Source organism: Hipposideros armiger, unplaced genomic scaffold (genome assembly GCF_001890085.2).
Source record: "Hipposideros armiger isolate ML-2016 unplaced genomic scaffold, ASM189008v1 scaffold_11, whole genome shotgun sequence".
In the NCBI taxonomy this organism is placed as follows: Eukaryota; Metazoa; Chordata; class Mammalia; order Chiroptera; family Hipposideridae; genus Hipposideros; species Hipposideros armiger.
The window spans coordinates 756,828-769,401 of record NW_017731361.1 but is presented as its reverse complement, the minus strand read 5'-3'; the positions used below and the strand labels follow the sequence as shown (position 1 = coordinate 769,401).

The window sequence follows — 12,574 nt, the reverse complement described above, 5'->3', positions numbered from 1 at the left end:
TTCTGGACGGCCGCTTACTGCGGCTGCTGGCTACACACGGTAGCCCATGGCAACCCACTGCCACAGGGGCTGCAGCCTACGCCGTCGCCGGTGACTCACAGCAGCCCAGCTCCAGGTTGAGCTGTTGTTCAGCATCTTAGCTGTAGAAGGCAGTGTCACTGGCCCTCATATGTGGGATCTGAACCAGGCCCTCTGGCATCCCAAGCCAGTTCTTAATCATTGTGCCACTCAGCTGGCCCCCTTTTATTTTTTTTAAAGCCTGATCACTGCTTATATTAGGTGGTCCCATAAGAAAGGGGAAAGAGGCAGGAGCCCAGGAGGGAGAATCTACTATGGAGTCCTCAAAGAGATTTTTGGAGGAGGATGGGCTCCATGGAGTTAGCGGGGGCCAGGATCCAGTCCCTCTGTGCTTCTCCCTTGTACCCTTCTGGGGATGTGGCCTGTTCTCAGTGTGGAATGACTTTGTGGTACAGTGGGACTTGAACCTTTGGTGTTCCTAGCCATGGTAAGGAGCTCCAGCTTAAGCTGGGAGGCAAATTTCAGGAAGCAGCTGAGCCACCTTTCTGCAAGGGACTCTGTGGTCTTGGACAAACAGCCTATAAACAGTGACAAATCTGGGTCAAAGATCAGAGGGCCGTCCCCACATACCCCGGGACTGTGTAAAACCTGAACTGAAGTCTTTGCCCTAGAGTGGGACTTGACCCCATTATAGACTGAAGTTAAATTTTCATCAACCTAAGTGGTGGCTTAGGATGAGATTTAATTTAGCAATAGAAAAAGAATATGACATTTCCTTCACCTAGAATTATGAAGTAACTTTCATACTCACCATATACATTTATAGCTCTCAAGATATGGAAGAAATTACTTACACATGAAAAAACTTTTTTTAAGAAGAAGAATTCAGCATAAGTATTAAATTGTGCCTTTTCAGTGAAAAAAAACTGAGATATTTCAGTTTGATATATGCCTCCAGAAATTATTGCCAGATGAACTCAGGGTGTCTCAACAAGCTTGATTTTTTATTATTCTCTCTAACCCAGAAGCTGAAGTGGTGGAAAGAAAGAAACAAGCTAGCCTGATACTTGGTAGACGTAGGTGCCTTTCTGTTTTCTCCCTTTCCCAGGGCTTCCTGAGCTGACTTGGGGCTGAGAGCAGGTCTAGGGTAGATACCAGTTTAATTCCAGTTTTCTTGCACTTTATCTTCTAGTTGCAAAATCTCATTCAAATATCCAAACCTCATATTTCCTATAATCTTAATGTCAGCCAGGAGAAATTGAGCCCTGCACCTTTGTGAAAGCTGTCAATAGACTTTGGATAAATGATGACTAAAAGGCTAGAACGATGACCCAACTCTTGCTTTAATAATGTTTTTATTTTCTACATAAGGAAGCCTATACAGAAACTACATGAGTGAGAGTATTACGGGCTAAGCCATGTGTAAAGTAGCCAGTTGACCACAGATTAGAAGTTACTATCTGTGCGGCCCGAGGCATCTGTCACATGGAAGTTTTGGAATGGATGACAAATAATGGGTCTCTCTATGCTCGATTCCTGATTCTAGAATGTAGGGTAAGAAAGTTCTTTTAAACTGCCTTATCTATAGTAAATGCTTAGATATAATGGGGCTTATTTTTGGTGGAACTTTTGAATGTGCCGGTAAGGTCAATGCTGTGATTTTACAAAACCATGCTCAAAACCTTGTGATGAAACTTAGAAAATATATTAGTATATATTTTGGATGCAGTAGATAATCATATCAGAGCTTGGTGAAAAATAAATCCTCCAGAACCAATGATGGGAATTAGCAAATTATTAGAATTTGAACTGAATTATATACAATTTAATCCTTGAAAGAAACCCCTTTAATTGATACTGATGAATGAAAAGTGCTTCATATATTATTTCAGAAGGTGAAAAATAGACCATATTTAGAATCCTGGGCAGCAAAGTAAAATAGATTTCAGGTAAATTAGGGTGTGCACAAACCAACCCAAATAAATCACTGCTGTATACTGAGAGATTTCAGCCAGTGATTATCTTATGGAATAGGTTCCTTAAAGAGCATATGATTTTTGGTTTCATAGCTGCTTATCATGATTATACTGTTGCTCACACAAATCTTGGCTAATTTTTATTTTTTCCATTGTTTTCCTCCCAGTTTTAGTGGAAAAAAAGATGTGTGTAATTTTCTTTCTCTTTTTCTAATAATGTGCTGAAATTATGATAAATATCATTTAACTAAAAATGGTTAGATCCTGGGGCGGCTGGTTAGCTCAGTTGAGTCGAGCACAGTGCTCACAATACCAAGGTTGCCGGTTCAATTCCCACATGGGCCGCTGAGCTATGCCCTCCACAACTAGATTGAAACAACTACTTGGAGTTTATGGGTCCTGGAAAATCACACTGTTCCCCAATAAAAATAAAAAAAAAAGTAAAATGGTTAGATCCTGAATGATCCAGAAAGGCTTTATACATAATCTGAACTCCCTGAACAACTACAACTAAATACTACTCTTGTAGCTTACTGAGTAGACTAACCTGTTCTTTGCTCTGTTCAGTGTGTACTTGGAAATGAGGAAGGATCAGATTCCTAAGGACTCAAAATGTATGTGGTAGCATGGATGTTGCTTCACTCACAGGTGTAAGTATAGAACACGTCACAAATGAAATCTCACTCTGAGTTGCCACTCTTTAGGTTGATGGAAATTTGATCTCAATCAATGCAAATTATTTTCCTTTTCTGTATAAGTTAGGAAGAGAAGCTTTATAAGTTGTTATCCACATACCTAGCTATACTACAGCTGAAACTAAAGTTGAAAGTGGACTTAATAGGTAAGATTAAAAACTTGATTTTCACATTGATCTGGCACATGCCTCATGGAGAGGAAAATACTAAGTATAAAATTTGTTGAAGGAAATAAATATTCAAAAAAATTTGAAGTTCTTACTGGACTAAGTAAAAACGATGCACTAAAATATAAATGCCTGGGTAATATAAATAAAATAATAAAATTCAAAACCAAAAGTTAAATAATTTATTTAATTTTAAGGAATATAATTCTGTAACCTTATTATGGAATTTATAGGAAAATCACTACATCTGGTATAATCTTGCCGAGAGAAATCCAGGCAAGATGTGTATAGGCAGCTTTACATGTACAAATGAGTGAGGTCTGATACCCCGAACATGGACACTGAAAACACTTCTAGGTGGATATGTTAGATTGCTAGGACTGCCATAACAAAGTACCACAGACTGGGTGGCTTAAACAACAGAAATTTATTTTCTGAGTTCTGGAGTCTCGGGGTCCAAGATCAAGGTGCCAGCAGGGTTGGTTTCTTCTGAGACCTCTCTCCTTGGTTTGCAAATGGCCACCCTCTTGCTGTCTCTTCACATGGTCATCCCTCTGTGCACATGTGCCACTGGTGTTTCATCCTCTTCTTATAAGGACACCAGTCCTATTGGATTAAGGCCACACCCTAATATTCTCATTTTAAATTAATCACCTCTTCAATTATAGTTACATTCATTAGTGCTGGGGGCCAGGGCTTCAACATATGATTTTTGGGGTTGGGGGAGACACAATTCAGTCCATAACAGAACCCTAACTGCAAAAAGACATTCTTGGGTGTTATAAAAAGTTTAGTTTAAAAAAAAATCAAAGTTGCTGCTTCCTGGAAATATAGCTGGCCATAGTTTTCCCTTTCTTCTTCAGTTTATTCTTTTCCCATTTCTGCAGTTTTCTCTTTTTCTAGGTATAATTTAGGTACTATAAAATACACCCTTTTTAGCGTAGTTATCTATGTTTAACCACCACATTCAGTGAGGTTTTTGTAATCAAGCTTGCAGGAGGGATGGAAACCAAAGGTTGTCTAAAATTCAGTTATATTAAAAAAAACTTTTTTGTTTTGGAAGGCTGACACACCTGTAAGCAAGGTAAAGCTAAGATACAAACTCAGGCAATTATCTACAAGGTAGAGAAAAAAAGCTTGTCTCCCTGAATGATCTGAGAGGTAGGAAATTGACTGCATCATTTGTTTACATTAACAATGCCTTATTCAGTGTCCCTATCTTTATCAATCTAATCTCTTCAAAAGAGTCTAACTTCCAATTATCTTGCATTTATCCTGGCTTCCTGAATGTCTCTCAAACATGCTTGTGTTGTCTCCCATCATCCCTATCCCCCTTCTATATGTAAGGCTTATACCAAACATATGCCTCTATGAAGCTTTCCTAGTCAAAAGAAATTAAACCCATAATGGATTCCCAATTTGATGATATGGAGGATTATTTTATTTTTTTTATTTATTTTATTTTATTTTATTTTTAGCTGAGCCATCCTGCTACCTGTTGGCAGCTCAGNGGCTGCTCAGCTCGGGCTGGACTCGAACCGCTGTTGCTCAGAGCTCAAACTCTTGAGCGAGCTCTTAACCAACTGAGCCACTTGGCCGGCCCATGGAGGATTATTTTAAAACAACGTAGGAGAAAACTGTTACTTTAGAATTTATAGTTTAGATGGGAAAATAAACTATGGTCTTATTCTCTTTCCTTCAGAGATTCATCTTTTACTGTTTTAACAGTTTTTGGATGACTCTAAAATATATTTCTTAAGGTCTAATCTCTCATCTGAGCAATTGTCTTTGGGCATCCTGGAAAACAGGGTCCCATGAATACCAGTGTCACCTTAAATATTAACAACTATGTTCATCATTTCCCCAACTCCCTCTAAAATAGTTACTTAGATTTTCTAGTTCTACCATTGCTGCAATTTTAGGCTTCCAGACTTCAATCACTGAAATGCTTTTATTTCCCTCATTCTTTATCATCATCAGTTAGCAAATCCTACCTTACATGACTTGTTTTTTTGCAACAAGGTAATAACTTCCTATTGTCTTCCCTTTTCCCCCCACCAATGGTACTTATCACTAACATGCTACATATCAATCTTATTTCTTGTCTGCTTCTCCTCACTAGAATGTAGGCTCCATGATGGCAGAGATTTTTGTCTATTGTTTACTGCCCTATTCTTGGCACCTGGTATAGTATTTGTTGGAAAAACTGAGCACTTACTATGTGCTAGGCCCTGTATTCTGTATTTACATGCAGACTATCATTGAATTTTTACAACACCTGGGAGGTGTTTTATTGTTTTGATATTCAGATAATAAAGGTGGTTAAGTTTTAAAAAATGTTACATGACTTGCCCAAAGTCACACAGTGAGTAGGTGGTAGAGCCAGACTCTGGTCTATAAATCTTGTAGCCTACCTTTGGAATAATATTGAAACTTAATCTAAAATTGAAGACATTCCATAGTATCAAAGACCCTCAACTAATCTTACCTCGTACTATCGTCCTTACTATCGTCTATCAAAAGCTTCCTGCACCAAACTGGTCCACTGACTGCCCCTTTGAAGCTTATGTAGCTTTGTTTCTTCGGGCTTTTGTTCAGATAAACTCTATAGAACTCTTATCTAGCTTTTGACTCTGAAATTCAGTGAAACTTCCACCTCTTTCACAAATCACTCCTGAATGCTCCAGGATACAATCAAGAGCTCTTCTTCTTGATTGTTTTGGGGCCTCTTGGTCACGTTATGTCTCATCCTGTGTCCCACTTTGTGTCTTGCTTGGCACAAAGTTTCAATGGGAGTCATTTTAATTTTCTTGCGTTCCCACCTGAGGGACGGTCTGTAAGGCAGTTAACGGGTGCGTGGTATTTGTATATAATGTTCATGTGGTATCCAGTGCTTTAAAAAAGCTAACGTTTTAGTTGGGAAGGAAGCAACGCACAGATATGTAAACTAAACATAAAATGATGTGTTCACTGAGCTAAAATGAAAATGCCTTCTGTCGGAGTGGGCGAAGGGAGGTTGAGAGGGGCGTCGCGGGCGGGCTTCACGTGTGGCCAAAGGATGGCCTCGGTCATAAGGCCTGAAGCGCTTTTGGCGCACTGCTGACCTTCACATTGCCTCTGGCTCGATTTTGCGCAGGGCCACGTGCCAGTGTTTTAGCTTAACCGCGTCTTGGGCCCACTGTAAACGGCTAATAACCGCCATCCCTGACTAGGCCTCTACCCTCCATCTTTGTGTGGACGGGAGGGGCGAGGACGCCAGGTGTTGCGGCCCGTTCGAAACGCGGCGGGTAAATCCAGACCCCCAACCCCAACAGTCAAGTTTTCAAAAAGCCCGCGCGTGGCGCCCCAGGCCGCATCCGTTGGGAACGGCCCCCCGCGCGTCCCCGCTTATCCCCACCCCCACCCCAAGATCAGGGCGGGAGGACGCCCGGGGGTGGTAGGCAGGCTCCACACAAGGTGCGCCTGGGCCAGCGCGCTCCGGGGAGCGCGCCCGGCAGCTGCGGAAAACGGAAGTGGGTGCGAGTGGGTCGCAGTGATTGGCTGAACTGACATGTCTCTCAAGGGGCTGGCGCGAACGCCACTGCGGAGTTGGGCGAGGGGATACGGCAAGGGGAGGGGGAAAATCACTGGGAACAGCCGCGGTGCAGGGAGGAAATGAGTCACGGAGGTGTATAGAGGGCAGGGAGATTGCCTAGTCACGGCATACTGGAGAGCCCGGGAGTTAAAGCGGGGCGGTAGAGACGGCGGCAGGAGCAGAGCAGGCCGAGGCTTGAATAGGCCGCGGAGGGCGGGGAGGCCCTGACCGAGAGCGGCGCTGCGGCGCGGAAGGCGGGACTAAAGAGAGCGAAGCGGCGATTGGCGGGCAGCCCTGGGCTGCCGTACGTCGGCGGTGACGCACGCCTCGGGGAGGGTGCGCGCGCGTTCAGCGGCCTCTTTGTGTGGTGCCCAGATAGGGGAGCGGAGGTGGCGGCGGCTGTGGCGGCGGCCTTGGTTGTCTTCCAATCTCCTCGGCTCGCCCTCTAGCCGGCACCTCTCCCCTTCCCTCCCCCTTCCTTTTTTCCTCCTTTCCTCCCTTCCCCTTTTCCCTTCCCCGTCGGTGAGCGGCAGTAGCGGCTCCAGCAACGGCTGGGCCCAAGCTGTGAAGAGGCCTTAGCCAACGATAACGGCGACGGCGAAACCTCGGAGCACACAAGGCGGAGGGAAGGCCCGGGCCGTAGAGATGGAGAATTCCCAGTTGTGTAAGCTGTTCATCGGCGGCCTCAATGTGCAGACGAGTGAGTCGGGCCTGCGCGGCCACTTTGAGGCCTTTGGGACTCTGACGGACTGCGTGGTGGTGGTGAACCCCCAGACCAAGCGCTCCCGTTGCTTTGGCTTCGTGACCTACTCCAATGTGGAGGAGGCCGATGCCGCCATGGCCGCCTCGCCCCACGCCGTGGACGGCAACACGGTGGAGCTGAAACGGGCGGTGTCCCGGGAGGATTCGGCGCGGCCCGGTGCCCACGCCAAGGTTAAGAAGCTCTTTGTCGGGGGTCTTAAGGGAGACGTGGCCGAGGGCGACCTGATCGAGCACTTCTCGCAGTTTGGCACCGTGGAAAAGGCCGAGATTATTGCCGACAAGCAGTCCGGCAAGAAGCGTGGCTTCGGCTTCGTGTATTTTCAGAATCACGACGCGGCAGACAAGGCCGCGGTGGTCAAGTTCCATCCGATCCAGGGCCATCGCGTGGAGGTGAAGAAGGCGGTTCCTAAAGAGGATATCCACGCCGGTGGGGGTGGAGGAGGTTCCCGGTCCTCCCGGGGCGGCCGAGGCGGTCGGGGTCGCGGCGGCGGTCGTGACCAGAACGGCCTGTCTAAAGGCGGCGGCGGCTACAACAGCTACGGTGGTTACGGCGGTGGCGGCGGCGGCGGCGGCTACAATGCCTACGGAGGCGGCGGAGGCGGCTCGTCCTACGGTGGGAGCGACTACGGTAACGGCTTCGGCGGTTTCGGCAGCTATAGCCAGCACCAGTCGTCCTATGGGCCCATGAAGAGCGGCGGCGGCGGCGGCGGAGGCGGCAGCAGCTGGGGCGGTCGTAGTAACAGTGGACCTTACAGAGGCGGTTATGGCGGTGGGGGTGGTTATGGAGGCAGTTCCTTTTAAAAAAAAATTTTTTTTTAATGCCCGGGAGTGGCTATAGGGGTAGCTCTTTTCAACAACCCAACTAGGGTCAACTCCTGAGTCCCTTCCCCTTCCACTGCCTTCCCCATTTTGCCCTTGGGGGAGCCGCTTGTAAGGCTGCTTACCCTTGGGGGTGTTGCCCTGTTTGCCTGCCACCTCTCTTGTCTCTCTCCCTCTGAAGATGGACTCGGCCCCACATACACATTTTTGTGTTACAGTCATTGATGGACTCTATTTTTTTATTATTACTTGGACTTTGGTCGTTTTTATACTAGCAAAACGTCTTGTTTTAATTTGTGTTTTTTTTGGGGGGAGGGAATGAACTTGCTGATTCTGTAGCAAAACCTGGGCGGGGGTTGGGGTGGGGGGTAGTTTACTTTGTTGTAAGGACTTGATACCTGGCTACAGCGTTTTCTATGAAATCTACTTGGATCCCATGCCTGAAATTTGGAAGCATATGTACAAAAATCATTTTTACGTTTTATTTTTAATAAATCATTGTGTTTGACCGTACATGTCTAACATCTTTTTTCTAGGATCCATTCCGTACCGTTTTAAGGGATATTAGTTGAAAAATTTTCGTGTTAATTCTTAATTTTTGATGTGTACTTAGAGAAACTTTTAAAAGGTCCTGTGGTTTTCTTTTCTGTTGCCCTGCTAGTGACGTTGAATTTTTATCCCTTTACAGGCAAAACTTTTGAAATGGTGGATGTGGCTTTTTAAAATCTTCAAAGTTTCTGTGCATCCATCTCTTGTACTAAGCGATTTGCTTATCATATGATTAGTCACTTCTTTCTATGAGAATTTACTTCTAAGTATGTACTGTATAGTTCTAAAGAAATAGTTTGTGTTAAGCATGTATTTTCATTCATATAAACTGTTTAAAAACTTTCAGATGGCCTAGTTTCATCCCTCTTATTGGTTTGTCTGTAATGAATCGTTACAAATAAGGGTTATATTTTATCCTCAAACTAAATGCATTTTTGTATTTTCAGAGCAGGTTTAAATGTTTTTTTCCCTATAGCTGAACTGTCCTCATGGAAATCCTTTTCCCAACCTTTGCAGCACCATCTACTGGCAGAATGGCAGTATATGTGCAAAACAATTTGTTTAAAACTTGTTTAGGACAATTTCATCAGATTAGAAGGTTTGCCATCAAAAATCTGTGCAGACTTTGGTTACACATTTACTTGTAACTAAGGTGGGCTTTATAGGAATATAATTAACAGTCCGTATTACAATTGCTCTTTCTATATGAGAATTGAAAATGTAAATTGCTATGCATAGCTTGGGCAATGGCCCCAAATTGCTATGACAACTAATGAACCAGCTACGTGTACTGGTATCTTAGGTGCAAGTTGTAAAGCAAAATATCTGTGTATTCTGCTTGGTTAAATGTATAGTTGTAGCCCTTTCATGCAATAGATTTCAAGTTGTTTATAAAAAAACAAAAATGATATAGGAGAAAATTGACTTCCTGGTTAGAAATACAGAATAGCAACGTTTATGGATATCACAAATAAAGAATTCAATTCTTTACATGATTGAGTGAGAGTATGTATAATCTGGTGGATGGGTTCATAGTACCTATTAATCTAATACATTTAATGTTACCGTAAAATTATTTGACTTAAATCTTACACTTGAAAGCCATACTAAGAAACTTTCTGAAGAAATCATTGGACTTTTAAAGAATATTTTAACACTGACCCTTTTTCTCTTAGTTCTTGTCATATGTTTATTAAGATCTAATTCTTGCCCCCAATTTTTTTCCCCCCAACTTTCAGGGCCCTACCTTCAAGAGATAGGAGGAAATAAGGTCAAGATGGATAGGCTAGATTATGGCTGCTCAGTCACTAGGACAAAGGATAACTGATGCTTGGTACAAATATCTAAGTACACCTCTGACAAATGGGATAGATGTTTTTGCACGTTGAATAAACATAGTCAAATCTTTTGCTCTCAAATGGCTCTACAGTTTCCTTAATGTTTTATTTTTCACTCAGTGGAACATACTACATGTGGGCTTTTTTATTTGGTAATTTGGAGGCCCTTTGGGATACAGAAAAATGGTATGCTTAAATTTTTATAATTGTCATTGTTTTGCCTTTTGCTCAGTTTTAGTGGGAAGATCTAGCTCTTCTGGGTCAGTTGTAATAGTCCAGTTGATAAAGTTGTCATTTTGTATTCCCAACATAGACTTCTAAGAAGTTAAATGAATTATGTAAAAACGTTTCCTCTTAATTAGAAAAGTGACTTAGTGTTCTGTTCAAGGTATAGTAACATTTCATTGTCATGTATTCACAAATTTGTAATTTGGACTGGTATTTAGTGAATGCAAACACATAGTGGTATTTACTCCACAGAACTCCTCTTGTCAGTTTTTATGCAAGCATTTTTGGTATGTGGGACTTGTTTTGGCAACCAGTTGGATTTTTGTCACCTATGAGAATTATCTGAACATTATTGAAATTAAAGAATTCATGGAGGTTGTATACAATCTAGTCAGTATTGAATACAATTTGCCCCCTGCTTAAATCTAATTTGGAAGATTAGCAAAATAAAAGTGAACCTATTTTTTTGTCTCCCTATTGTGAACTTCTGCATTGACAGTATTTTTAATATAAAAGTGGTAATCAGTTAAAACTGGTTTGAAAGGTCTTTCAAGATTGAATATAAATTTCAGATGTTATAAAGCTTGCAAATAGTTGATGTTCCGATAACTATCGAATCAGAGTGATACACTGATTGCTCCTATAACAGTGATTTGGAACATAGGTTTCATATTTAAATCTATTTCACTATGAATATTTGTTTTTAAGTGAGGTTAAAGGATTGAGGATACTTGAGAATTTGTTATTTATGATTATTACTCTCAAGACCAGGAGTGAGTGTTAAGTTACTTAAATTTGTAGGTTATTTACCTTTTAAGTGCTTAATTTTCTCAAGTTTGAGAATGCACATTTAATGTTAAATTTGCTGGTTGAAAGTGGGTGTTTGGATATTGGATTGATTTGAGCAGAACTGCATCTGGACAATATGGGTTTTATCCAAAAAGACAACATTTTCACTTAGGGTAAGTCTCTTCCATTTTAACCAATTGCGTCAGTGTAAGATTCTGATCACTGGGAAAAATCCCTTCTATTCCCTTTCAGAATGCCCTATTTTGTTTTCTGAAAAGGCAATAAAGACTGCCTGTAAACCAAGGGAGTACAGTGCTTTCTCCTAGTGTCTTATTGCAGGTTATTTTTTGATGTGCCTTTGTCTCATGCTTTCTATTAAAAGTGAATATACATTGTAAAAATTTTTTTTCCAATAAAAAGTCCCTTGGAAGAATAGATAAAGCCTAAGAAACATACTTTTCTGCTGTATGTTACTTAAAATTAGTCTTGCACATAACATTTGAATTGTACTTCAAGTCAGAAAATACCAATATTACTAGGAAATAGAAAATGCAGAAATCTTACTGTTGGGACTGGTGTATTTTTTTTTTTTTTAAGATTTTACTGGGTAAGGGGAACAGACAAGTTGCTGTGTCCTTTTGTTCTTCCGTCTGGTTGTGGAGGATGTCGCTTCTCTGGCCCATGTTGGTTTTGCGCTCTTCCTGGGTGAGGCAGTCGCTCGCCGGTCATTGGACAGCGGCTCACGAAAGCTCACGACCCGCTGTTGGCCAGTCCCACTGCAGCCTATGCTGTCTCTGGTGACTCACAGTAGCCCAGCTCCAGGTGGAGCTGTTGTTCACAATCTTACCTGTAGTGGGCGCAGCATCACTGGCCCTTGTGGGATCTGAACCTGGGGCCTGCTGGTTCAGAGCTGGTGTCCCAAGCCAACTCCTAACCAATGCACCACTTGGCTGGCCCCGGGGCTGGTGTTATTAGAATTAATTGCTTTTAAACCAAATAAAAAGTAAGTAAAAATCCTACTTATATGAGCAAACCCCCTTTTCAAGGATAATCTTATTTTTTAATAGGTATAGTTAGCTCTTTTTTGTATGCGCTTAATTTAAATAGATTACATAGTTTTGTAGTTTATATATATATTAACAGTTTCACATTATCAAGACATATACCTTCATTGTTTTTAATGTCTGTATAATCCTTAGTATAGCTGTATCATAAAACATTGCCTCTTGATGAAGGTGAGTTTTTTTCTGTTTCTTGCTGCTATAAACAATGTAGTGATTATTATCCTTGGAGATAATGTTTTTGCTGGTCAAATATACACTTAGTTCATGACATGGTTACCTCAGAGTTATATATGCAAAATAATGAGAGCAGTTTTCTGGTATAAGTATTTTTCAATTCTCAGTATACATAGAAAGGTACATACTCATTGGTGGCTTTTTTAAAGCCTTGGGGTAAATTCAACTAAAACTTTTACTGGAAAATTTCAAAGCTAGGTTACACATGATAAAGTAGTCAATAACTTACGAGTACCATTATATTAATGTCCCCTTTTGTTATCTTCAGTAGTTTTACTGGAGAAAATTTGCCACTTTTTCCATATGATGTCCGTATATATCAAATACTGTGATGAAAAACAGTAAAGAAAGGAAGGTACCAC

General features: G+C 41.9%; 2 protein-coding genes across 3 annotated transcripts in view; both read left to right on the top strand.

Annotated features, from left to right (window-relative positions):
- KLHL3 (kelch like family member 3) overlaps positions 1-12,574 on the top strand; it is a 256,432-nt gene that overhangs the window by 106,899 nt on the left and 136,959 nt on the right. The gene's annotated exons all lie outside the window — the stretch shown is intronic.
- Positions 6,495-9,555, top strand: HNRNPA0 (heterogeneous nuclear ribonucleoprotein A0). Its single transcript, XM_019661669.1, has one exon. It carries the CDS (start codon positions 7,076-7,078, stop codon positions 7,991-7,993), a length of 918 nt encoding a protein of 305 aa, XP_019517214.1. The 5' UTR covers positions 6,495-7,075; the 3' UTR covers positions 7,994-9,555.